Consider the following 27,444-nt stretch of genomic DNA (forward strand, 5'->3'; position numbering starts at 1 on the left):
CGCGGGTCTGTGTGATTTAAGCCAATGATATGCGGCGATATTCCGCAGGAAAAACCTGTGACATATGAGGCAGTGGGTCTTTAAAGGGCTGCTCTGCCCAACTCACCAGCCCAATCTCGTAGGGCTTGTTACCGTATCACGTGCCAGATTCTTAATGAAGTGGACACACGAGGTCCGTCGGTGCGCATGCGCATGGTGTAAAATGTAGTTGGAAATGAGGTGTCCGTCTTGGAGTAGTCGACTTTTAAAAAGCATCGGCAGCCCATGATATGACGACTTCGCTGGTTCTGCATCCACGCTGGGCGGACACCTTGATGTACGTTTATGAAAAAAGCCCGAATGAAAACAACCAGAATAAAAGCCAAACAATGGAGGGACTGAGCGGTAATTGCCCTGCGACCCACTGCAGGGACCTGATGTCGCACCCTGCTCTGGGACGACATTCTGGCACCATAGCGACCCATCAGGGCTCCGTCTACTCGGATATTTCCTCTCCGGACACCGGCCGGCAGTGTCCCGCTCCCCAAACATCATCGAGTGCGTCTTTGAGCTACGGTTATCCCTTTGGAAACCCATATTACGGCTGTAGATTATCTCACTCGCACAACGTCAACTTACAGCAGAAGCCTTGCTCGTACCATCCTGCAGAGAAATATGCCGAGCCTAGCACAGCGCTACCCACGGAAGAACTGTCTACCAGGGCGAAAGAGTTTGCCTTCTACCCGAGTTTCGCCAGCTCATATCAGGCGGTTCCTGGATATCTCGACGTGTCGGTGGTTCCCAGTATCAGTGCTCATCCGGAGCCGCGGCACGACGCCTTGATCCCCATGGAAGGCTACCAGCACTGGGCTCTCTCCAATGGCTGGGATGGGCAGGTGTACTGCTCCAAAGAGCAAACGCAGTCAACTCATCTTTGGAAATCACCTTTCCCAGGTGGGTAAAAATTAAGTTTGATTTTTTTTTAAGTGTCTCCAACAGAGGGGAATTTATATGGCAGCCCAGCGGTTGTAGGCTTTTAAAACCAGTGTCATAACATTGAGAAAGCTATTTTAATGCTGTCAGATAATTTTAGTCTGCTGAGATGTTGCTTAGTCTATGCATTTTTCTGTGTGCATGTGCCCATATCAACTTACCAAGAAGTTCAGGGAAACTGTAAATATGCTCAGTAAACATACAACTGTCAAGCTCCATGTCAGTTATCACATTTCCCTTATGAACTCTGCCATTGTATAATTTACACTTTGACATCAAACAAATGGTGCATGTTTTTCCTTAAATGTGCGTAAAATGACAACGTTGTGAGTTTAAGGTGTTTTTTTTTTCAGCTGCATGACTCTTTATCGGTTAATACACATTAAGAAATGGGCCATGTGCATTCAAAAGTTTGCTGGGTTTTTTCCTCCTGTTTAAGTCATATGATGAATATAGTTTCAGTCACGTAGAATAGAAGTGAACACCAGTGCGGACCTTTGCCCTCTGTACAACAGTAACTAAGCTATATAGCCTCCTGTGTTTTGACAGTGCCAGTAATTTTAAGCAGTCTGCGATGTGCCCACAGTTTTTGTTTTGTTTTTGTTTTTTTGCATATATCAGTGCTCATTTGCCTAACATTTACTTTGCATGCAAACCTCAGCATCAAATTGCACGAACACTTCACAGCCACAGCCAGTTGACATTATCGTTCAACCTCGCCTTTTGCTTACTATCATACAGCATGTAAGATATCTGATAATGAACACAGGGGCTTGACCAGTATGCAGTTTACAGAGTGTTTACTAGACTGGCTTTACTTAGCACAAGGCTTTATTATCTTTGTGAAATCTGCAGGTATTTTAATTTCAGCTGTGGAAATTCTCAGACTTTCTAAACTTCCCATATGACATTTGCTCCCCCTTTATACTGAAAATACACACGAGCAAGCCACACAAGCACGGGCACGTAGTCAGATGCGCGCACACATGTAGAAAAACACAAGGGCGCGCTGTTCATGTCTTCCGTGTCGCTTTGCAGATGCACACACACCCACACACACAGAACTATTTTGCTTAAAAAATAATACAGGAGTAAACACCAGGCAGCCATCCTGAACTGATCCTGAGTATTTAAAAATCAGTGCTATCTGGAAAATATACTGCAATATTCACTGGCCTAAATTTTAAGATACTATGATCTTACATGCACATGAACTATGAAGAAATATCCACAACCTCCAAGTGTAAAATTATACTGGGATAAAAAAACGTCGTGTCTCTCAGCTTCCCACTGTTTCCAGAAGTATTGCCATACTTGTCCAGTCATGTTTCTCATTGGCTGTCTTGCACTGAGCTCCAGTCTTGGCGCAAGGGTGTAATTCCAGACCCCTGGTTACCTGAGCAAACATGGTACCCACTGTTAAAATGCTTTGGGACTTCTGAAGAGATTTACAAAGTGGAGCCCAGTGGAGAAAGTACGTCTAAACCAAGTGTTTTTCACTTTTACTGAAGTGACGAGTAACAAGTGTCATATGCGGTTATTCAAAACTTCAGTCCAGCTGTTACCGGATTATTTGCCTGATTCATATTTGTGGGTTTTTTTAAACTAGGGTTTCCACTTGGAGACGTAATTGTCTTACCCTGCAGTTTAATTAAAACTCTTAACTAGCAAAGATGTATCTAGGATAGTCAGATTTTTTTGAATCGATCAAATGAAGTTAACATGCAGCCTAAGGGGAAAAAACAAACTTGACAAGAGGCCTTTGCAAACAAAACACGATTATAGTGGCTGGAAGCTGATGGTGATTGTTCAGTTACAGAGCCAAAGGTTGGCTCGTCCCTGTGTGGTGATATTTTACATTAGGGGACTGCGTTGCTAGGTCAGGTGCAGTACACCTGGGAGACTGACTGCGACAATTATGTGCCCCCATCTACTACCCCTACTCACAGACACAAGCACATTGCACAGGTTAAATGATTAAATCACTTTCTTATTCACTATTGTGTGAAGTCAGTATTTAATCCTATACACTGCCCAGTTTGTTTCAGAAATTATTGGCAGTTTTTACCGCAATGCTGCAGATTTAGTAAAGCACCGCAGTGTTTTTGCGCATACTGGTCTTAAACTTTATCGTTAAATCTCTACTTTTCTTACAGATGTTGTACCATTGCAGCCTGAGGTCAGCAGTTACCGTCGTGGGCGTAAAAAGCGTGTCCCTTACACCAAGACCCAGCTGAAGGAACTAGAGAAAGAGTACGCAGCCAGCAAGTTCATCACCAAAGACAAGAGAAGGCGCATCTCGGCCGCCACCAACCTCTCAGAGCGTCAAGTTACCATCTGGTTCCAAAACCGGCGAGTCAAGGAGAAGAAATTTGTCAGTAAATCCAAGAATAATCACATGCACGCCACTTGATGAGATCAGCGACCTCCTGCAACTCATACCTTCCAAAGCATCATGCCATACCTCTTGCATCAAAAATCGTGGCTGGAGAACATTTTGGCTGAACGTTTTTCTTAATTTATGTACCATCTTCATATCCATCGACCATGCCACCACACCCCGTTTTCAGTTTAGAGATAATGCTCTAAAAACTGTGAAAATATTGAAAAGTCACTTCACATTTGTTTTATATGAATGTACATATATAAATATATAATATTTAAAACGATATCTGTATTTCCAAGACAGGAATGGTTTTCATTTACTTTTTTTTTCCAATCTAAGTCTCAAAAAGGACTGATGACATTTCTAAAACTTGCAAACGGGCAGATCACAACAGAGGACACGATTCGTCTGATGTAATTTTAGAAAGAAAATCGCCACATGGACAAAGATCGTGGCAAAGTGATACGTTGAACTTTATACGTAATTACCTTCAATAAAAATAAAAACTCAGATCTTCCGGAATAAACGATGTTTTTTTTTTTTTATATTCCTTCTGAATTTCAAAAACTATATTCCTCTGTGTGGCATATGTTCTCTTAAGCCTGGGCTAAAAAAGGCTGCTATACGTTGTTAATCTGTACAGTGCAATGCCTTTATTTAATTCGTATTATCTAGTATGACGGAACTGTAAACTGGAATATCCTGTATGTTTTTCCTTTCCGTGAAGGACTCTGTCATGCAACTGGAATGATTGTAACCCATTAAAAGTCAGCGAGTATTACACATAAATGCACAATCGTTTTATTTCATTCTGGTTTTGTAGGTGTAGCATTGGAGCTGATCACACGCCTTGTTACGAAGCCTGTAATTTCTACTTTCGTGCAGTATGTGAACTGTATTGTGGTGTTGAATTACGTACTGGTAACGTGTTTCATAAATAAATGATTATGAAAATGCTGAAATACTCAAATCAATCAACCATGCCACTTGCAGCATTTCCTTTCGTTTCAAGTTACACCGGTGTTATTAAGTAGAAAAAGCTCTGACCACTCATCTTTCCTCCTCAGCTGGACTTTATGGCATCAGAAGCGGATGGACCAGCGAAGACTTTATGTCACGAAGTGCTTGATTAAGACTCATTGGGCATCATGGAGAGTTTGTTAATGGCACCAAGGGATGATACAGAGATTAGGCAGGGATAGCCAGCTGCAACGCGCGTTTTCTGATATTTGCAAACCAGCAAAAATACAAAATCAATAATGACACTTGGGCTGATTTCTCTTTCCGCATTTTAATAAGGACCCGACAGATCTTACATGCTGTCAGTGGATAAGTTAGAGAGAGTCCCACACTGTCCGCATCTATCCCATATTTCCTGCCAACTCTTAGTTTACTGTATTTGTAATCAAAGTTGATACTAAAGATGTACCTGTTCCTTGGCAGAGGTGCAATTGGCAGAATCACGACAAACAGGTCGAAAGGCAAATAACTTGATTTATGTCTCAGCTATCACGGGAACATTTACTGAGTTACCACAGGATATTATCTCTAGACTTTTTTTATATTCCGCAGGTACAGATCAGTTGTTGTCTGAGAATACGAGCATTATAACCTGAATCCTTGAACATTTCATGCGTTTGCCCATATTTTGCGGATTTGGCTTTCAGTGAGATATTAATACCTCAGTGAGCTAAAAAGGTAAAAGGCTTGTTTACCTAAATGTGCTTCAGCAGAACATAACGTCGCCTGATTTTGGTTAGATCCTGCTGTAACACCCAAAATATGATGATGATCCTGTACAAACGGTACAGGGGAGGTTTGCATTGATCCTAAATGTATGCAGGCCAATTGTGAACGCCCATACGAAACCATAATTTTGTTCGTCTGCTAATACAGCGTTCAGACATACTGAGATTTGTTCAAAGCTGTAGATCCATTTCAACGTGTATATTTATTCAGGCTGCATAGTTTGGATATATGCGGGAAGTTTTCGGCTGAGCCTGAAAATAACCTGGAAGAAAATGTCCTGTGTTTCGTCAAATGTGAAGTTCATTTCCTTTAATGCCACAAAGATTGTCTCAAATTCAGTTTTCTATCTGAACAAACACTGGCGCAGATTAGCCACTCATCTGAGGGAGTAAATACATTTTCTCTCTCTCTTAATTCACATGTGAGGCCTCGGTGTTAGTCTGGTGCTTCTTATTTAGCCATTCCCGAAAAACACGTTTTGTTTACTTTAGTTTAAATTATGTGTGAATTTAGTTTTGTTAGTTTAGTTAGTTTTTTTTCTTCTTAATTTCACTTCGGGCACTTAGTTGGCAGGATTGTGACACTTTTTCGGATCTTTTGAGGCGGCTGATTACAATCCAAGCCGCCAGACTTAAAAGTTTGTTTGTCTGGTTCCTGGATTTTCAATCCTTGTGGAAAGTTCTGCGTCTCCCGATTTACCCTTGACCATGACTATGCAGTCACTTTGACCTTGACATCACGGCAGATTGTGAATAATAAATAGGGGGCTGGACACCAGTACTGGCGGTTTGTTTGTAGGCAAACAACGTGTTATTTCGCTGTCTAGACAGCCGGACTTAAATGACATGCCATAAATGCATAAAAAAGGGGAAGTGTAACGATATACTCTGACCTGCGTTTCTGACCATCTCCCCGAGCTTTGCATTAACATTTGAGCTCCGTTCTTTTGTGTTTTCCAGAACTCATCTAGTTGTGGCCCGTGGCTCTGGAATCACAAAGGGTTTCATGCATCCATCATGAAGTGTGTGTGTGTGTGTGTGTATGTGTGTGTGTGTGTGTGTGTGTGTGTGTGTGTTTGTGACCACGAAGGACAGGTAGGACATTTGACGTCTCACACCAACCCCAGTAATTCTCAGCAAGCAGCCATACTGTCTACACAGCGAGAGGAAATGATTATACGACGTCGCCCATAACAATTAAGGTATGGCCATTTTCCACCTACTATGGCAGCAGGCCTGCACGGACTTTACTTTATGGCTGTTTCTTTTTAAACTGGAGACAAACTGCGCATTCAACAAACCAAACTAACTTGAATTATGATGAATAATGTTTGGGAACAGACGCATTTGTATGTCCCTATTTTGATTGTTTTCTTTAAACCAATGAGCAGCGACGAGGAGGTTCAGAGCAAATCTGGGCTGTTTTAAATATATTTGTTCTAACACCTGACGCTTTTTATCAGAGACTGTAATTTTGCTGAAGTTATCTAGCAGGTTATTTAATGTCTGCGTAGAGATTTCACGCATAACATGACAAATGTCAACCAACCAGAATAGGTAGAATACAATTGTCTGAATATGGAAATTATTTTTTACTGCAAAAGGCACATTTGTCTTCTGAAATTACCTGTTTTTTATTTAGACTTTACATTTTACAATATAAAATACAGAAATATTTAAACATGCAAATTAGCTGTGTATGGACAAATGTAATCTGTAGCTATATACTTTTGGCCAAACACAACAATATATGCAGTTTTCTGAGTGTTAATGCTTTAAATAACTGATGATAATCAAATAGTCTGTACGTCCGGGGTAACAGCTACGATGTCGAACAAAGGAAGACTCAAAATAAACTCAAACTCCACAGTTTTTTATTTTATTTAATTTATTTTTAAATGAGAAACAACTAAACAAAAAAGCGTGTAAGAGCTTTGCAGATGGATCGGCCACTAGTTAAGCCTTGAAGGCATAAAACGAAGAAAAAGTTGCATTTTGCTGTGTGTAGGCGTTAAAGCTGCAGGCCGCTGTCAGACCCAGGCATGAGACAGGGGGCTGATAACCTCTGCTGGTGACCAGAGGAAAATATCAGGAAGTGCTGCAACTGCCTCTAATTTGGGGATATTTTAGATCCGTTCACGTGTTTTTCTGCACTCCTGCGATTTTATCTTAGGCGTGGCTCTCTCTTCCCCTTCATCTTCGACAGTCCCATTTGTGAAATATGAAGTTTCAGTGCGTTGTAATATATTATCGTTGTAATATACAGGCTCTTTTCAAAGAGGTTGAACTTGAAGGCCTGCTTATAGTGGAGGCTGCAGCAAAAACACAAGTTCAAGCTAAATCCACGTGTGTTCTAATCGTTTTCAGCTGTTTTAATATGGACCTGTTGCTTAAATTAAAGTGGACTTGAGTGCAGTGATTGAATAGCTCTGCTGTTTGAGTATATACGATAATCTGGAAATTATATGTCGTGTCAGGCGACGAAGGTGAACTTTGGCTGTTTTATTTATTTACTCAGATTATTTATCTTTGACATGTTTGACTAAATGGCTGTAAGGTCATCCTCGACACATTAAACCTCGCTGTCATGTGAAATGTCGCGTTATGTTAAAGTGTTTTAGAGTTGAATCCTGTAGCATTGAACACGTGAGGTTAAAAAATTCATAATTTATTGATCATGCGCAGTTTGGTTTAATTTCCTGATCACATTTTACACACACACACTCTGATCTTTCTGTATTTCTGAGGACAATCGTTGGCCTAATCTATTTCGCTCCCTTATTCTAATTTATACCTGAATCTAAATAGAAAAACGTTTTAACCCTTAAACAGCTCTCTGAGGACCTCACAAGTCTGAAATGTCCTCACTTCGATGGTTTCCAATTAAAATTTATACATAGCAGTGTACACTTCTTCCTGGGCCGACACTCACACACACACACACACACACACACACACACAGTTGTTCATCGTAGGAATTGATGTTAAATCAATGACTAAATAAAACAGTATTTTCTTTATTATTTATTGTTTTGGTAAATCCGTTGTGGCGGCTCTTTTTATTGACACTTTATTACAAACTGACGGTCAAGTTCAAATGTTTATATCTTACGATGACGCCTGTGCTTTTATTATAAATATTAGTTTTAGATGCTTCATTTCCATATTTCTCCATAAGACCTATTCAGAATAAATGTGTGTTACATTGTGTGGATGCTATGAAATTATCTAATATAATATTATTATTAATATTTCCAGGTGGATTTAGGCTGTTAGTTAAAGAATACATATTTCATTTTAAGCTTTGTCCTAATGAATGTCTGTTGTTGTAAACTAATGGAAATGATCAGCCAGAGCCTCCAACTAACACGTTACCACTTTCTGAGTTTTTTGGGGCTTCCTTTGGTGGTTTGTTTTCCTTAAAGGAAGCTTTAAAAGGGTTGCACAAGGCTATAACTGTGGCAACCTGCCTGCAGGGAATCAAAGAGAGAAAAGGGAAGAAAAGCCCTTTGTTTAGACTATTGCCCTGTCTGGACGGGACCAGTGGATTCCAGGAGGGTAATCTCAATATGGAGCAGACAGTGTACTAGACAGTGACCTTGACAGTGCTATATGCTCAGTTCACCACGTTCTTTTTAACAGGCAGGTTTTCGTTTTGCTAGATGAGAGCACAAGGCCTCTGTTGCTCACGGTCAGATGTGACATCATAGCTGAGCCAAAGACGCACTGAACAGAGGAGCCGTTGTTTGAATGTGAAATGCGGATCTGTGGGAGCAGTGGATCGGAGGCGTGGAGAGACGAGGCGAGGAGGCGCAACACATGGCCTCCTTCCCCGAGGTAAAGTGGCGATTTAAGGTTCCACTCACCGGATGACCGTCCGGGCCATTTTGTTGTGAACGTCACGCTGCAGTGTTGTGCTTTTGGGGATGGTTATAATAACACCACACGACGTGAAATGACACTAAGACACCCCACTCCACTAAAGTACACCTCAGGAGCACGGGATATTATATTGGACTGAGGGTGTGTTGCATTGGGAGACTCACTAACTAGATGCAAGAATGTGCAGTGATGGCAGCTTCTCCAGTTTAAACATTTGATATTTCTTTCTATTTAGGGCTGGACTAAGGCCCTGTGCGTTTGAATTTGATAGAACACATGGTCACAAGTGCCCACCTATCAAATATCGACTGAGTTGCAAATCGTTCCCAGACCAATGTTTAAGTGAATGCTAATGTTCTCACATAACACTTAACTGGCGAATTTGTAGCAGGCAACTAACGCCATTTAGCACGCATGTGCAAGCTGCTGTAAGCTGCACATCTGTTAATTCTTAGCTTGGAAATAGTTATCAGTTAATGACGTGGGTGTGATTTTTATCATCTGGACTCATCAGTTATTTTATGCCATGTAAGGAAGATGATAGGTGATGTTTTAAATCAGTGAAATGAGTGATGGCCCAGTTTGGAATATATGCACATTATTTCTGACATGACAGTCGGCTGATAGAATTCAATTTAAGCTGCCAGAGCCTGAAAGGCTGTTACATGTCGCTTCAGGTTTATTGATATTCATCTCCTTTTTTTAATTTATTTATCTAAGTTGGGTATTTGGGTTCAATATCAAGTTCAACTCACCGCGACTCTCCGTCTTGAACTTGAGGAGATTGACGGCTCAGTTTGGTCACACTTGGTTATATTTTAAGATTTTTATTTATTCCGCGTCACTGATCAAAGTATTTGTCCTTGGTGAAGTCAGACTTTTTACACAGGTTTCGCAACTGACAGGTTTTGTGACCCATAAATTAATTTTGTCTTTCTAAATCTATGTGAGTTATGAAGTTATGAATTTATAACAGGAAAGTTGGCAAAAAAAGAAAAACTAAAAAATCTGGACTGCAGTACAAAGACGGCCATATATGATTTGAAAGTCTTTGTAGATTTATTCCTTAGTTAACAGAGTCTGTGGACCCAGGGGTGCAGAAGGCATATCTCAGTCATCTGAATATGCTTCACGATAATACTTGTGCAGTTTGATAACCACAGGCCAACAGCTGGAAAAGCGCCTCCATCCCGAGACTATCATGACGGAAGTTTTCTGGGGGGAAAAAAACAACAACTGCACAGTGGTGGACAGAGGTTTTTTTTGAAAGGCACAGTAAAAGATGCAGTATATCCTATCACATATTTGTTCACTGACTTCAGAACGTCTACAAATCAACTAATTAGTGAGATATAAAGCAGAGAGACTCTGGGCTGATTGAATCAGTTAAGTGCCCTCTGATATCTTGTAAAATTCATATAAAAGAATTGAGAGAGGTGTAACAATCCCACCAGAGTTTGGCTGCGAACGTTTATTGGAGGTATCTGTTAAAGTTGTTCATGTGAGGTGTACTAGAGAATATTATGTGAAATATACCCTCTTAAAGTAACCTTGTAGAATATCGTCCTGTTTTACAGAGCCAGTGGCTTCAACCTGCTGACCCCGTTACTGTAAATATGAGAGGAGAGTGCGGCGATGAGCATCAGTCTTTTCTTAAAACAAGCTTGTAAAATTGAAACATCACAGCTTTATATGACACGAGGTTCATCCATAATATGTTAGAAAACAACTTGTCATATGCAGCCTCTCCTTCAGGAAAATACTTTTGCTAAGAAACAGCGTTTAGGAAAGTTTTGCCAGTTTATAAAGGTATTAAATGAGGACACGGACAGTTCCTGCAGGGTAAAAGGAGCAGCAGCCTGGACTCCTTTTGGACTCAGGACTCCGGTGAACCAAAACAAGATTCTACATTTTTAATAAAAGGTTTATAGTATTTTTAAAAAGCATATAAAGCTCTATAACACAAAAGTTAATGCTTTGTTTTGTCTGAGATGGACCAAGTGGGTGGTACCATGTGTAGCAGAAGTTAGCCCGAGCACGTGGTCTGCCGATGACCAATCAGGCGCCCCTCCAGGTTTAACTACGTTAAATGTCAGATTGCAATAAACTAGAAGCTGTTGGTCGGGCCCGCGGAAATGGGCGAGCATAATCTCCTTAATCCAGGGTTTGTGGGACCTTTGGTAAACATCCACACTGGAGACACATTTTACTTTCCGAATTTTAGAGCCTCAGGGGGACAACTGGCGGGGCTACCGTCTCTCTCCTACCCGAGAAGGGACAATGTTTGCTCCCTCCCGTGGAATCCTTCGGAGCCGTGCAATGGATACTCTCAATCCTACTTTAGCAGCCCCGTGTCTATTAACCCTTCTTTCAATCGGTCGTGTGAAATTGCCAGACCAGATGAGGGTAAATGTTATTATAACAACGGCAACGGGAACAGAGAGACCTGCTCAGGTGGCAGCAGCCTAAAACGAGAGGACAGGGGGAGAGACACATCATCTCTAACATCTGACCACGGGATGCACAGTGGAATTGGCAGCACTGCCGCCTTTTCCAAATATGATTATGGGACCGAGCAGCTAACGCAAGACCCACCATCATGTCAGTCAATGGAGTCCGATTCCAGCTCGTCTCTGCTCAACGAGAGCAGCAAACCGTCATCCAGCGACACACAGACCCTGGTGTCACCGGGAAACCATTCAGGCAGCATAGCGGCGGGCGGAGGTGGGTGCCATTTCTGTTTATTGGCCTCTACGTTTATCATAAATGGACCTTCACGTTATTTTGTACAGTTCTGCAAATGACGCTCTCTTGCGGTATTGAACCGCGGTTAGCGCCCGTTATCTTGATGCACAACTTGCAGTCTAGATTAGCTTGCATGGTACATGCGTGGTGTGCAAACACCGCTAGGGGTTGCCCTAAAAGTATCCTCGCGCCATGTGGTTGTGTACATTTACAGATACCAAACCATACCGCTCACCAGCTTTTGCAAAAACACCCAGTCCCGTCGTTGCATTTCCAGACACAGCCCAGTTAAAAGCCCTGCGATGCCTGATTTTTGTCCTGTTGCTGCACTTTGTACACACACATTAGTGCTGTGATTTAAAGAGGTGAGCCGATGTGCTTGACTGCTTCGAATAGAGAGACTTTTCTTTTTAATGACTCGTAAACACAATTAATATCTGTCGCTGTGTACTCAAGAGTCATTTAATATGCTCTGAAACTCGGGAATAAGTAGGGCTATTTGCTAGCACGTCTTAATTATCACATTAATGCAACTTTAACTGCAACAGTAAAACTTCCCGTGACACAAACCGCTGTATGTTAGTGGCCTCAGAAGAGGCTGAAAAATTAAGAATAAACGCAGATTTAAAAAAAAAATGCACAAAATTGGGAAGGTTCTGAAGGTCTGGAAATTGGATTTGAGATCAGATATGTCCAGGCAGAGAGTAAAACATATCCCAGCTTGGCTGTGTGGAGGAAGTAAGAGCTTCCGGGGGCCTAATTTCACTGAATAATAACATAAAGCAGTGTCTCTACATCTGGCCTCTTTTGCAAAACAAAGAAACCTCCTCTGGCTTTCTTAAACCGTGTCTGCATCCCCACCCCTGCTGGCATCTTCAGAAAACTTTGTGCTTTATTGTTACACTGTCACTGGACTTGTAGTTGTAATTTTCTCGGCGCTCTTCGTGTCTTATTTAAATGAAACTTAAAAACAACCACAGCTAGGACAGTTACTCCAGCTCGCCCCCGTAGGCTCCTCATAACCTTGGAGGTGACCGTGATTTTGCAACTGTGGTGACTAATGCGTGTATGCCCCCTCCTCCACCACTACCCCACCCCCAACCCTTCCACCCCCCACCCCCACTCCTCCTCCTCCAGGTGCCCCCTGGTACCCGATGCACACTCGGACCAGGAAGAAGCGCAAACCGTACTCCAAACTTCAGCTGGCCGAGCTAGAAGGGGAGTTCATGCTCAACGAGTTCATCACCAGGCAGCGGCGGAGGGAGCTCTCCGACCGCCTGAACCTCAGCGACCAACAAGTAAAGATCTGGTTCCAGAACCGCAGGATGAAGAAGAAGAGACTCATGCTGAGGGAGCAAGCTTTGGCCTACTTTTAGAGATGCGGCAAAAGGTGAATCAATAGGCAGTAAAAGCCAAGCCTTCTACGCTCCCTGGGGGTCTTCTTTCAATGCATGCACTCATCTATCCATCTTTTACATTGCAGGCAGTTATTACAACGTTTTCTGATATTTTCTTCCTCAAAGCCGCGGGCTACACGAGCCTAACATAAGCCTGTCTCTGGCGTTCAGAGCTCACTGAGACTGCCTTCATGTTCAGTATAACCGCACAGAAGCTGTGAGAATGTCTCTTCTGTCTAAGATGCGTCTCTTGGTTTCCCTGATCCCCCAAGAGATTAGTTGGTGTCCTAAACGTAAGCCACCCCAAATGTGTCATCCAAGCAGTTGCTCGGTTTGGGCTGGCACGTCAGGACGCATCCTTTTCGTTTTGTCTTAGTCAGAGAAAATAAGGCCTAAAACCCCAGTGAAGTCAGAGAAGCCTGACTTGAGTCTTGAGCCACATCCGCGCAGAGATTTGTCCAAGGTTCTCAAGTGATAAACAATGCCCTTTCTCCCGGTTGCTTAATACTTCCCCAACCACACCATCCTTATCTCCCTTCCTCAGTTTCTGGCCCGCGGTGTGGGCACGTTCACGGTCACGGACAGGAAGTCAGAGAGTCTGCAGCAGGAGAGGGAAGACTGAGACCGCAGTGCAATTCATATCGGTGCCCCTACGACTGCGCATTAATAACTGCCGTGACTCCTCGTGTGCTAACAGGTTTCTAAAGATGTTTGTCTCACTTTTGTTGCCCTCGAACGTGTCTTACAAACACCACAGGCTCCTGCATGGATTGCATCTCTTTAGTTGACTTAGATCACCGTTTGAAGACGGTTTTGAGCTGCTATTAAAAGTAAAAAGTCCAGAGTGTATTAGTGAAAAAAAATAAGTATTTTACAGTAAACTCGCTAGGATATATAATCAAACTATTCAAGACTATAAGTACGTGTTTTAGGCCCACTTGGTTAAACAACGGAACCGCCTGAATTTGCAACTAAGAGGAAAAATAGGTTTTTAGGCCTGAAAGAGCATTTCTGAATCTTGGTGCTTATAATAAAAATAAATATGTAGAAATGAAAAATATTTAATAAATGGCCTACGTGTGTGCTCCCTTAATTCAGGGCGAATGCAGTGCATTATCTGTCATGTATAATGAGTAAGCTAGAGCAGTGAAATGTGTTTGCAGCATGTTATTGATGTGAAATTGCTATAAGTCATGTTCTGCGGGCCACTTTTTCTGTAGGTGACTTTTTTACACATTTTTTCTGAACCAATCAAAAGCGTATACAAAGAATGTATTATAATAATAATAATTATTACTAATATTATAATTATTAATATTGTTATTGCTATTATTGAAGGACAGATGGCCTGTTGGGCCTAATAAATTGACTTGCTCCTTGCAATGTGCCCAGTGTTGTCCCTTTCATTATCTTGTACTCGTGTATAACTTTGTAAAATGAAATTACACGTTATTATTTGCGTCCTATTTTAGGATGCCTTTATCGCTATGTAATAGTGTTTTATGTTATTGATTGTCCTGTACAATATCGCATTCCACATAGCCTGTTTGTGGTTTTCGGGGTTGGGAATAGGCCTATAATGTTATACTGCCAAGAATGGATTTAAGAAATCGTATGCAAGAAATGGTGCCATACATGACATTTAAAGAAACCCTGTTCCTGTGTACTAGACTAGGTGTTCTCCTTGTTTTATTTCGTTCCTCATTGCATTCCCTTCTTTGCGCTTGTGAGGACTGCTACGTTGTCTTGTAAAAGTATTAATGAAATGAATGTATATGTGTAAGATCTTCAATAAACAGAATATTGAAACGTTTATTGGTGTGGCCTCAGTCTGTCCTCAGGTTGCTTTTCTTGAATGTTCAGCTTTCAAACCTGGTTATCTGTTGGCAGTATGTTACTAGCTCTGACCTGTAACACAGTTTAAAAATCCATGTGTCCACTGCAGTGAAATAAGGATCTGAACATTAATGGGACGTTTGAAAGCAGCTGAGAAGGTGTTTTGTTGGCACATAATTGTACATGCTGTGAACTATAAGCAATACGCGCCCACACAGGTTGGCCTTGTTTTATTGCGGCCGCTCGATTACAAAGGTGGACTATAGGTAGCTATAATAGCTTTTCTTGCAAAATGGCGGCGATATGCATATTGTGAACCCCAGAATGCATTGAATATTGTTCCTGTTTTATAGTATTTTGGACCGCTATAGCGTTATGCAACAACTTACATTAGTCTAAAGCCAAGAGCCCTTTGCACATTTTTTAATAAGTCTTGCGGTTTCCTTGAAGTTCGACCTAATCAGAGCCACTGGTATGCTACAGGCCTATAACAGCACAGCTAAACACGCAAAAGGCTCTGTAAAGCAGTAATAGGGTTACACCCCAGTGCTCCATATAGTCCAGCCTCTTGGACTGGGTTTGCCTTGTTCATCCTCTCTTCTGGTTTACATTAGGGATTTAAATGTGTGATAATTACACATCAAAACATGGTTTATGAATGCATCCACGCGGGTCAGTTAAAAATGCATCTACAAAATGCATTACAAACGGCATAGATGGTTGTATAAGGAACCCATGTCTAAAATCCACAAAGCTCTCCCTACTGGCGAGGAAGTGTAAGGCAGTGCAGGGCAGTGCAGTGTTTTCCTATCAGCTAACTAACCAAGCATGGATTAGTTTGTTCTCAACAGCTTCTAGTGTCACAGAGGGGAAGTAGTTCCACTGAAAACCATCGTGCTGTCTCAATGTTGAGGTCAGCGAATGGCCTTGTGTATGATCACACACACACCCACGCACACAGGTAAACTGACGTAGGCTCATTACCTAACACACGTCTGTTGGTAGGCTATTTATTAACCATGGGATTGAATGTTATAGCGTATAATAGAGTGTGGATAAGACGAGACTCATGGCTCTGAGCTGGTGCAGTCTTGCTGCAGCACACTCTTCTGTCTTACAGTAGCCATATTGTAAAGCTATTTGTGTAGCTGACAGGAACCTCTGATATTTGTGCGTCTGCCTTCCTTCAAAGATGCACCTTCCGCAGGTAGGCAGACCCCAAACTATAACAAACCATCCTTATGTATTCATCAATGTGGTGCACAGTTACCTATATACTGCAGCCTATATACTGTACATAAATCGAATGAATATTAGAGCTGCAAGGTCCAAAATGAAATAAAAGAAGTGTCTGGGCGCGGTGCTATTCGATCGGCCGCAGTGCGTCAGTTTTTAGATATCTAAACTGTTGTTTCGCAACGTATCCTCTCAACAAATAATGCAATTTACTCAAATATTTAGTGAGTTTTCAATATAAGCTTGGTCACAATGAAAGTGGAAAAAACATTAATGGCATCCGCTGGTTTTATGTTTTGGAAAAAAACGCTCTCCATGTACATTTACGCATCTGATTAAAAGGTGGTTTGGCGAATCATTTCAAATGAGTGGCTGTATAATAATTTTAACATGGATATCAAATGACATACTAGCAAATGAATTTGAGTTCTTTCCACCGTGTAAGAGAAATGGTGGCCTAATGTTTTAATAGACACCCTTTTACGCACCAACAACATTCGTTCATGTACGTTTTAATCAAGGGAGTACACAGTGCATTAGTTTTGAAGTGACACCAAACTAATGCCAATCGTATTCAGTACCTAGACCAAGTATAATATATATCCATATATAAAACCAAGAATGTGAATTTATTTTGGGTGATCTTAAATTGCTTGTATCAAATTGGATCATCCAGGTGACATCAATCATAACAACTTCAATCTTTTTAGCCTATCAAACGCGCTGTTGACCATGAAAGGAGATAAATGAGTGTCTTATGTTTATGTATTGTCTGGTTAAATGGGTTAGAGAAGAGTAATAGATGCAAAATATGCCATTAACGCTCCTGACTGTCCTGTAGCACCTCAGCCATAATTTTTAAAAATCTTCAAGATCAATTATGCTACAGATATTTTCTAAAAATATTTCTAGAGGTGCTGTTGAAAGCGGCGTGTGTAATAACTGGAACAGGTTCCGTTACTGATATTTCTAGGCTCATACACCTTTGAGTTTGTTTGAAAATGCTTGCGAAAAGAGAGAACAGGCACTAATCTGAACCAGTAATTGGTAAAATGAATAATGAACAGATAATCAATGCAGTAGATGAGCGTTCAGCTGACTGAAGAGAGCGTATATAGAAATTTACAGCAGGCAACGAGAAAATTGGTATAAGTATCAGACAAACTCACAAAGTCCAGGACAACGTGTCTCCCTTATGCTACCAAGATGAAATGATGCTAATAGTGTTTTGCAGTAGATAGGTGTTCCCTGTGTTAAACGCTGGGTCTATTTGGTCTGAATCACCGAGACAGTCTGGTTTTTGAACGGTGCCAAACATTTAGTCTGCTTTTAACTTGAACTTCACACCAGACTTTATCAGATGATGTGATGTGTAACTTTTGTGTATGGCCTCAGCTATTTCTCTACTATTTTTTCATTTCCTTGGGTTTTCAACCCCAACAATCCACTAAACATTTGAAATGCGTCTTTACCTGTGATCTCAAAAGCTAAAAATAATCCCTGCATGTGAGCTAAAGTTAGTTTCTACTTCTTTGGCTTGTCTGCATATGAATTTACTGTGTAGGATATAAGAGGGGGATTCCTCAAATAGAAATCTATCTCCATTGCAAGATATTTGGACTGTAAAACAGAATGAAATCTCCGTTGCCTTTGCAGGTTTTTAGAATAGGTCTTTCACTGCTCTTGAGCACTTTTGACTTTGAGACTGGCTAAATCTGTTTATGGCGGCCCGTCTCCGCGTCCCAAAGGTCAGCGAGCTTCACAGTGCCCTTCGCAGAGAACTTGTGTGGCATGTGGTCTGCGTCCCCCGCCACCCCTTTGCCGTTTATGGTGCTAGGCTGGCTAGAGAAATAGAAAGCCATGTTATTCCTAAGTGTGTGGGGGAGTGTGCGTGTGTGCGTGTGTGTGTGTGTGAGTCAGAGTGCTGGGTGTTTTGAAGCGATTGTTAATGTGATAGAGAAACAGAGGATAGGTAGATTGCTTAAACATGAAAGATCCATATCGTTTGACTCCTTTCGGGGCTCTTATATATTGATTTTGACATGATTTGGAATGAGCTATCGGTGAGCTCTATTTTTCTCTGAAATGTACCCTCTTATCAATTTGTTTTTCAATAGCATTGCTCTGCTAAAAACCCTGTTGTGAAGGTTTCATTGCTCCCTTGAAAGATCCAAATTCCTCTGCCGTTGATTGAAAGAAAAGAAAAAAATATCTTAGCGTTTCAAAATTGACAAAGGTCGCAACTATAAATCAGTCGTGTCTTGTTTTCATTTTGTTGTTGCTCTTTACTCCAGTATAGCATCAGTTCTCCTTCTGTTAATTCTTTTGACGGCATAATAATAATGCAGAGGATGTGTACTTCATATGTCACTACCTGCTCAGTAATATCAGTTTGCTAATCTCATTCTCATGGGTTGAATAGATGGATTTCTCTCTGTTTGGCAACATCACATAGTCCGTTATTTATGTTTAGCATTTTTGGAACCGGACCGTCTCTCCCAGAGAGGGCCCTAACGCACTGACTGAAGGTCAAGTATGCAGCACAGTCCGACGGTTCCTGTTCAGTTTTAGATGGAAAATTCTGTCACCTGTTCAAGTTTGTCCATTATTGGTTCAGTACACACACACACACACACACACGCACTGAAGTCTGGATTAGACGAGTTTTTTTCCCTATATGAATATCAATATTTTGCAGTTTGCCTGTGTTTTAAAGTTCCGGGCTCTGAAGAAAAGCTTGGAAGGTCTGAAGCTCAGATGGCCAAGCAAACATTAGCACTAAGTGTTTAAGCAGGCATTTCAATGATATCTGAGTCTGTAGCGTAAAGCTCAGAGCTGCTATTCTGGATCCTTGCACTTCTGTGCAAGGACAGCGCAACCTAAAATAATGCATTTTGACCCCCGGTGCGAGAGCAACCAGCCAGTGCGTCCTTGGTCTCAAATGATGTAAATATTCAAACTACACGGTGACTTCCCACTGATTAAAGTTACAATAAAAAATACATTTTACTCAGTTTTATGCCCTAAACGATAATTAAATTTGTCAGCTGATTGTTCCTCGGCACGCACATACCCTTTATCACCTTTCCCACATGACTTGGATTACAGCGTACAATAGCTAGTTGTCCAAACAATGGGCAAAAATAGACCCTAAGCTTAACAAAATTAATGTGTATAATTGTAAGCAAATTATGCCAATATTTGAACACACTAAAATTTAGTTACCATTTTGTCTTTGTCGCCAACCTCAGTCAGCGTATTCCAAAACAAACATTTGCGTAACGGTTCGAAGGTCCTGCGTAATTTTGTGCCATCTTGTGCGCAATTTTCTACACATGATAGAAACAGTTTATTCATGATAATTTGTCGACGCTGAATTGTTTCCAGAGGCTGGGCATATTATATCTCCTCTGATTATAAAAGGTGACTCGGATATTTTAGAAGATTAATTGTGCAGTTAATAGAGGTTTAATGCAAGTCGAGCCAAAGAATATCTTTTCAAATATATCGGCATGTGACAGGCCTGTAGCCTCGAGTACTTCCTTCATATAACATGCTCTTTGTTTTGCCTTTGCAAAAAATGGTATTTACTGTGAAGCTGTGGGCCCTTCCAGCAAAACATTTAACACAAGCTTACTTTTAGCTGATCTGGAATTAGTCAAAAAATAGATACCCTTTAGTGTTTACTCCTCCTCTGCTCTAAGGAAGTCCAGGTTTCTCCAGGACATCTAAATAGGAGCTGGTACCAGCAGTCACTACTGGGCGATTTCTTGTGATGTGAAATCATTTAATACTTCTAATAAAAAAGTTAACACGTTGTTGTGAAAGCTTTATGTCCTGGTGGTTGAAAGAGAAATACACTCTGGAGATTGCTCTAAATGTAACAGTAACACACATCCTTATCTTGTAAGCTATTGTTGCCACCACAAACGCTTCACGCTAGGTGCATTCACCGAGACCTCAGTAAAAAAAAACAAGGCTCTTTAGTGTTGCTTGAAACTGTTTGCAGCTCATACGGCCAAGTTTAACTGCCCGACTTACATCCAATTAAACTTATCTAGGCCATGAGGGGACAGTAATATGATTACACGGGCTTCCCACATTTAGTCTTCACTTCTGCTAACTCTGCAGCAACGTCTTGGTGAACTGTGCGAGTGTGTGTGTGTGTGTGTGTGTGTGTGTGTGTGTGTGTGTTTGGTGAGTATTGTGTTATTTGGCACAGGGACACGGAGCCAAAACACCCTGCTATAGGAGTGCAATTCAATTTTTGAACATAGAATTGTTTTTAACTAGACGGTGACACACAGGTTAACCATTATAATTGTAGCTCTAGGTGGCAATGCGCAGTTAACATTCTTCAGACACAGTCGTAAAGTTACTGCTCAAGCACTGATTTTTAAGCGACGAATGGCAAATGTTTAGAACAAGCTTCGCTTTATCAGGCAGTGCTCGACACAATATCCGGACTGCTGCACAGAATAGCCTACACATTTACAGACTCGGTTATCATTGTACGACTCATTATATTCCATAGAATAAGCACAGACTCATAACTCACATACAGACCCTTTTGCGTGCAAACTCTGCATATGGTTTGCCTGCTCATTTGGTGCAACCAAATCAAACGGTCCCGGGTCCTACTGCTAGCAGAATCAGCTGCTGAGACTCGTCACATCCTAAAGCTTCCTCTTTATCTTCCTGGGTGCACCAAGGCGAGAAGGAGCAATGTTTAAACCCTCGAAAGGAGCGTATTGTCAAATGATAGACGTTGACTGGTCATATTTTTCCACATTATAACAAGCGCTTCACCTTAAATGCAGCCAGGAGTCCTGTTTCCCATTCACTTAAACGCCTCAGTTCCTCCTGTGTGCTGTGTAGTCTTTTAAACTCTTTTGTATTTTCAGTTGTCTCGATCAGCAGCCTGAAGTTTTGAATTTTATTAGAGCATCACTTATTCATACCCTGACATTACTTATTTATACCGCGCTAATACGCATCATTGAAATGATTATGATGAGGAAATGATTTGACAATGTTGTCTTGGACTGTCTGGCTTGGTTCTGTTATTGCCTGCTGAAAGAAAAGTTTGGTACTTTTTATTTCCTGTCTTTTTTGTTTTTACTCTGCAGATGATAATATGATCAGACTAATGTTACAGACATTTTAAACGTCGCAATTTAGAGCCTTTATTACAGGCCAGTTAGCAATGAGGCTTTTTCGTTTTTAAAAATTCCACTTCAAATTCAAGTACTGCGTTTTATGTTTTAATTACACTATTGTATATTTCATACTATTAAAACAGACAATGACATTTTGATGTGCGAACTATTGTTGTTTTGCAACTGCACGATGCTAACGCTGCAGCATGTGTGGAGCATGTGTGTATACAGGCGACAGGCCAGAGTGTTTACACAAATATTTCCAGTGATGCAAAAATGATACGTGTAGCTGTTCTTTACGAGGCACGAATACATTTTTAGACTTGTTCTGCATACTGTGTGTCACACTGTCTCATCCGTTTGGGTTGAGCCTGGAATATTTGGCCTTAAAAAATTTGTCAAAACATACAGTTTCAGTGTTTTGTTCCATTATCAATGAGCTGGATTGCCAATTTGTAATCGAACAGCCAAATCCAGGCTGGAGAGAATGTGCGATATTTTTTGGTACGAAAATTCAGCGCAATTGTTTTTTTTGGTTTTTTTTAAAGTTGCAGAATATCTAGTTTGCTGAAAACCAAATTCTTCTCATTCTCACTGTTTATGGTTTTCTATGGAACAAAGGGATTTAGCGCTACTACAACCATTCGGGGTTTTATGGTGGACGTAGAGAGGATTTTAGTGGTCAAATTCAAGTGCTGTGTCTGGACAGCTGTCTGCTTTCATTGTACTTGGATGCAGGATGCATCATGTGAGACAACCTTTTGTCTGTAGGGTAGTAAACAAGCTAATGCCAGTGCCACCTTTTTCACAAACACGCCTGCAGTGGACTCTCGTTTCCAGAGCTGCAGAATAAACGATGCTGCTTGTTCTTCTCCTTGTTGTTGGGAATCAGCGCAGACTGACTTTGTTTTCCATTATTTTTAAACAACACAGGTGTCCCGTAAGTGATTTTAATGCAGCGATAGAGTTATTGGAACATTGGATAATAATTCAAGGCTCTATTGCAACATTTAGGAAGTAGCATATAATCATAAACAATGGGCCATCATATTAATTTCACCTTGTGATAGTATCAGTTACTCTATAAAGATTCAGAGATGGCCCTCAGCAGAACAATTAAAAGTTTACAATGACGCAGGAAAGAACACATGGGCGTATATTTTTTCCAAACCATTCACTTTATTGCAACTTATTTAAAAAAAAATAAGAGACACGTCCCTGTTTTAACAGTATGATTACAGCAGCTTCAAACATCAGCTGGGACTGTATTTATTTTAGAGGGAAGCATCGGTTATATTCCTACAGCTCGGTCAATAGGCCCAGTCTGAGTGGTCTATAAGCTGCAGCCGTTTACAGGGAGACTAATTGTTGCTCTGCTTTCAAACTTACAGACAAAAGCTGCAGCCCAGAACATTTTATTTAATCGACTACTGAGCCAAAGGAGACGTTATATCCCCACATATCAGTTCGAAGAGACTCACACACTGCGGGGCTATTCTGTCAGTAACCACTCCAAACCCGAATAATGCTGAATGCAGAAATTTGATGGGAAGTGTTAGGTTTTTGACTCTGTTTGTAATAAGGACACGTTTTCCCACTGCACCGTGTCGGGGCTGACAGTATTCCTGCAGAAGCTCCAGGAGCTTGGGTCTTGAACTGCGCAGTTGTCCTCCATTGACTCTGTCATGATCCAAAGTCAAAGGCAATAATGAGAGTGGGTCGATGACTTTAGCTTGCTCAGTCAACATGCATGCTGTGTCTTTCCACATTATCTAACCGCTTGTTCAGCTCACATGATGAGAATCGTCCACCACTGCCCAAGTCCTTCGTCTGCTGAAACAGAGAGGGGGGAAAACACAAAATAAAATGGATGACGAGTTAATATGTTGCATAGTTTCAAATAGATGAGCGCGGCTCATCTACACCTCTGTTTAATAGTCATATGTGCAGCAGATTTATGTGGCCACTATTACAGAGAAAACATGGGATTAAAAGGAATAATACAACCCTTAAGATCTCCTGCATATCCACTGACCAAAGTGTAAAGGTGCCCTGGGGAATCTCAGAGATTTGTGGAAGAACACGAGTCATTCACTGTGATGTGTTAAACTTTTTGTAAATAGTGGGACGATTATTGAGCTCATGGGATTGGTTTCAACGGGTTTTAAGGCTTTATCTGGGCTACATTCACAGCAATTACTGTACGTAGCCTGAATGCAGATTTTCTGCTGTGTGCAACAGTGTCAGTGATACTAATTCCTCCTTCTGTGATTTACATGACCAGTCCACCGGTAATAATAATATTAATAAGAAGAATAATAGTATGAATAATAATAATGACAATAATAATATTGTTATTAATAATAGTAATAATAATCTTACCTTTTAAACTCCATATCACTATAACATGCATGTCTCTGAGTGCACTCTGCAGTTTGTACTATGCCTGTTTAAGGAGCTGTGGCTGTTTAGCTAGCCTACCACCAGCCCATAAACATAAACACACACACACACACACACACACACACACACACACACAGAGCACATATCTCTCTAATTGTCATAAGCCAGCAAACAGGAATCTGTTACTGGTTTTAGCAGTGCGCCCGTGGTGTTTGAGAATTATTCGTTTGAACCTCCTCGATCTTACCTAAAGCCAACCACTCCTACACATCCAACTCTTCCAAATTGATATATGACAATATCTACTTTCGATCACGTGTCTGCAGGGCGACTTAGACGGATTGCGCGTCATCTCGCCTTCCCAAATTTTCCCCTTCTGCTGCAGCTCGTATCCAAAACATCTATCTATAGTACGGAGTACGAGAGAGAGAAAGATGTTTAACTCCGTGAACCTGGGCAACTTCTGCTCCCAGACGCGCAAAGACCGGACATCCGAGTTTGGGGACAGGACGGGCTGTGCGTCCAACATCTACCTCCCCAGCTGCACCTACTACGTCCCCGAGTTTTCTGCCGTCTCCTCGTTTCTTCCACAGGCCCCGTCCCGGCAAATCAGCTACCCTTATTCCACAAATCTGTCTCAAGTGCAGCCGGTACGGGAAGTTTCATACGGCTTGGACCCTGCTAGTAAATGGCACCACAGAAGCAATTATGCATCGTGCTACTCGGGAGAGGATCTGGTGCATAGGGACTGTCTTCCACCATCCACCATGACAGAAATGTTTATGAAGAACGAGAGTGTGTACAGCCACCACCACCATCATCATTCCCACCCGGGCTCCAATCACCCCTCCACAGGTTTTTACTCCGGCGTGGGGAAAAACAACGTCCTCCCGCAAGGTTTCGACCGCTTTTTTGAGACGGCATACTGCAGCACGGACAATCAGTCAGACAATTGTTTACAAAAGGGCGAGGGGGAAAAGCTGGAAAGCGATTCCCAGCAGAATCAACAACCGCCCACAGCCTCTGTACCCGGAGCCCCGGAGCAGGAAAAAGAACCAGAAGATGAGGAGGAACATACAAATTCAGGCTCATGCACTTCTTCCTCCGCAACAACCAAGGACGGCAGCGCCAGCAAGAGCAGCCACTCGAGTAGGTATACCGAAGCTGTAAAATGGGGAAGGTTAAGGGGACTAGCCCGGTGTTTTGTCGGTCAGATTTTATGTGGAGTTTTATAAGCATTCAAAGGATTTTATTATAACCCTACAAAGCTCTTTCTTGCAACGAGAAGAATTTTTACGATGGGAAAGCGCTTTGGAAAAAGGGGATGTTATACACAGACGCCTCTATGGTGAGAGTCTGTGAAATTTTTAAGAGAGAGCTATTGTGACAAATGTTAACTTTGATCATGAACTTGCGTTGGGCATTTTAAGGGATTTTCTCGTTGGGCTGTCGAGAGTAAAAACCAATTGGGCAGAACATTGCTTTTGGCGTCTTGTGAATTTTCTTTTAGCACCAGGTTTGCCCGCAAAAGACATGCTGCACAGAGTATTACACACTTTACGGTTAAATGCGTTCTCATCTATCTATCTATCTATCTATCTATCTATCTATCTATCTATCTATCTATCTATCTATCTATCTATCTATCTATCTATCTATCTATCTATCTATCTGTCTATCTGTCTATCTGTCGTACAGTAGAGCAGACAGTAAATCTGTGGTTCTTGTTCCGTCCACATATAAACTGCATATATCTGCAAATGAGGCTGTTTCCTCAGTAGCTTTGAAGAAAGCTTAGGTCCAAATCAGTGGAGGCTTGCTCTTACATTTCAAATGTGTTAACAAAGCCTTGCATGCAAAGCGACTTTATTTTAACTTGAATCAGCAGCCTTACAGCCTGATGTTAAGCGCTGATATGGCTGAAATAGAGCAGCACACTGGTCCTCCTGATGTTTAGCTTCATGTACATTGTATTAGCCCAGTCAGGCTGCAGATACAAGCTAACTGAGGCTGGCGTTTGCCCCACTTCCACACACACACTTCCACACACACACACACACATAGGAAAAATAAATAAATAAAATAAAACAAAAAAAGAAAATATTTCCCCAGTCACCTGTTTGATAAGAAGTTATGGGGCCACTGTGGTCTGCATAGGCCACAGCAAACATGGGCAGCGCGCTTCAAGCCACTGCCAAAAGATTGTGTAAATGTGTAGTTTAGCTCCAGAGGAATGTGACGCATATAATGCGGCGAAATACCTTTGTTGTTGTGTATTTGTAGCAGATAAACACGTACTTACAGTCTGTAAGTTGATATTATCTACTCCAGGCGATTTGGATATTTAACACTCCGTGGCGCGTTTATCTGATAGCCTCAGCTACTTCGCTTGTTGAATGAAATGTTACCATTGCTAATCCAGCTGAAACCGAATTCGCAGCATCTGGCAAGTCCATCGCCACCTCAGCAGTAAAGTCAAATTATTTCATTTTAACTGTTAAAACATTTGACACTGTCTTTTCCTTTTTCTTGCGTTTTTTTCCCAGGCACTCCTCGCACAAGAAAGAAGAGGTGTCCATATTCCAAGTTCCAGATTCGGGAGCTGGAGCGGGAATTCTTCTTCAATGTTTACATCAACAAAGAAAAAAGGCTTCAGCTTTCCCGAATGTTGAACCTCACCGACCGCCAGGTGAAAATTTGGTTTCAGAATAGAAGAATGAAAGAGAAGAAGTTGAGCAGAGATCGCCTTCAGTACTTCTCTGGAAACCCCCTATTGTGAGCTGGAGCGTAAAGTGTCACAGTTTGGTCAGTGACAATGAGACCTACTCGTATCTCATTGAATTGTAATCGTGGGCATAACCATTTTCTAAAGGAGCCCATATCACCAACAGTGCAATGATAAAGTGGACAGTGGGAGTAATAGGCCTGCATGGGATAGAGTCGCCATTTTCTTATTGCCCCACGAGCGGCGGTGAATTTTTGGGAAAGGCCTTCACGGTTAGAATAATCATCTACATGCTGTTCTTGAGTATGTCTCTCTATTTATCACCATTCTCCATTGTGTTTATTCTATTGTCCATATAGGCATATTTGTTAATATTATCCAGTGTAACAAACCGTTTGGATCCTTGTTGGCGCAGACCACTCTCTCTCTCTCTCTCTCTCTCTCCGCTCCCTCTGGTCTCTGTATATAGCTTTGTATCATTATCTAATTATTTCTCGACCAGAGTATGTTATCGCAAACTCCAGGCTGCGTTTTTACACAGTGAGAACTGTGACGTCCAATCTGTGAAATCATTACCCCCCCTGTACAAAGCAGCCTATGCAATGTGCATTCGTGACTGTAAATAAGCGTATATTGAATCCCCCCCCCCCCCCCCCCAGTGCCCAATATCCCTGCTGCTATTCTTCAGTACAGTGCCCACACGACTTTAACAGCTTTAATGCCAACACTCGTTAAATTATTTGCTTAGGACATTGGTGCTTTGGATTCCAGAGAGGAGAAACAAATTGTCGGCCTGTGTATCATTAATATAATACCTATGAATAAACAGAAACCTATAGGCAAAACTCAACGGCTTTGTGCTTTTTCTGCTATCACTATCACAATTCCCATTATTTTTATTCTGGACAGGCGCAATGTTTGCTGGTTGGTTTTTGTTTTGTTTTTAATAGCAACT

General features: G+C 41.5%; 3 protein-coding genes across 3 annotated transcripts; all 3 read left to right on the forward strand.

Moving 5' to 3' along the window:
- The first annotated feature begins 224 nt into the window (after positions 1-224).
- On the forward strand, positions 225-3,385 carry hoxc13a (homeobox C13a). The gene is made up of 2 exons (XM_026332897.1): positions 225-933; positions 3,129-3,385. Exons 1-2 carry the CDS (start codon positions 270-272, stop codon positions 3,383-3,385), a joined length of 921 nt encoding a protein of 306 aa, XP_026188682.1. The 5' UTR covers positions 225-269.
- A 7,728-nt stretch (positions 3,386-11,113) lies between these two features.
- hoxc12a (homeobox C12a) lies at positions 11,114-13,757 on the forward strand. Its single transcript, XM_026331987.1, has 2 exons — positions 11,114-11,712; positions 12,871-13,757. Exons 1-2 carry the CDS (start codon positions 11,124-11,126, stop codon positions 13,107-13,109), a joined length of 828 nt encoding a protein of 275 aa, XP_026187772.1. The 5' UTR covers positions 11,114-11,123; the 3' UTR covers positions 13,110-13,757.
- A 10,422-nt stretch (positions 13,758-24,179) lies between these two features.
- Positions 24,180-27,275, forward strand: hoxc11a (homeobox C11a). Its single transcript, XM_026331985.2, has 2 exons — positions 24,180-24,913; positions 26,311-27,275. The coding sequence occupies exons 1-2, from the start codon at positions 24,199-24,201 to the stop codon at positions 26,541-26,543; spliced, it is 948 nt and encodes a 315-aa protein (XP_026187770.1). The 5' UTR covers positions 24,180-24,198; the 3' UTR covers positions 26,544-27,275.
- The last annotated feature ends 169 nt before the right edge of the window (positions 27,276-27,444 follow it).

This window comes from Mastacembelus armatus, chromosome 7 (genome assembly GCF_900324485.2).
Source record: "Mastacembelus armatus chromosome 7, fMasArm1.2, whole genome shotgun sequence".
NCBI lineage: Eukaryota > Metazoa > Chordata > Actinopteri > Synbranchiformes > Mastacembelidae > Mastacembelus > Mastacembelus armatus.

Excerpts from the sequence above, each read along its gene's own strand:
- hoxc13a (XM_026332897.1), top strand. The coding sequence starts at position 270 with ATGACGACTTCGCTGGTTCTGCATCCACGCTGGGCGGACACCTTGATG. Across the intron at positions 934-3,128 it reads TTGGAAATCACCTTTCCCAG|ATGTTGTACCATTGCAGCCT; the intron begins GTGGGTAAAAAT and ends CTTTTCTTACAG.
- hoxc12a (XM_026331987.1), top strand. The coding sequence starts at position 11,124 with ATGGGCGAGCATAATCTCCTTAATCCAGGGTTTGTGGGACCTTTGGTA. Across the intron at positions 11,713-12,870 it reads CAGCATAGCGGCGGGCGGAG|GTGCCCCCTGGTACCCGATG; the intron begins GTGGGTGCCATT and ends CTCCTCCTCCAG.
- hoxc11a (XM_026331985.2), top strand. The coding sequence starts at position 24,199 with ATGTTTAACTCCGTGAACCTGGGCAACTTCTGCTCCCAGACGCGCAAA. Across the intron at positions 24,914-26,310 it reads CAGCAAGAGCAGCCACTCGA|GCACTCCTCGCACAAGAAAG; the intron begins GTAGGTATACCG and ends TTTTTTTCCCAG.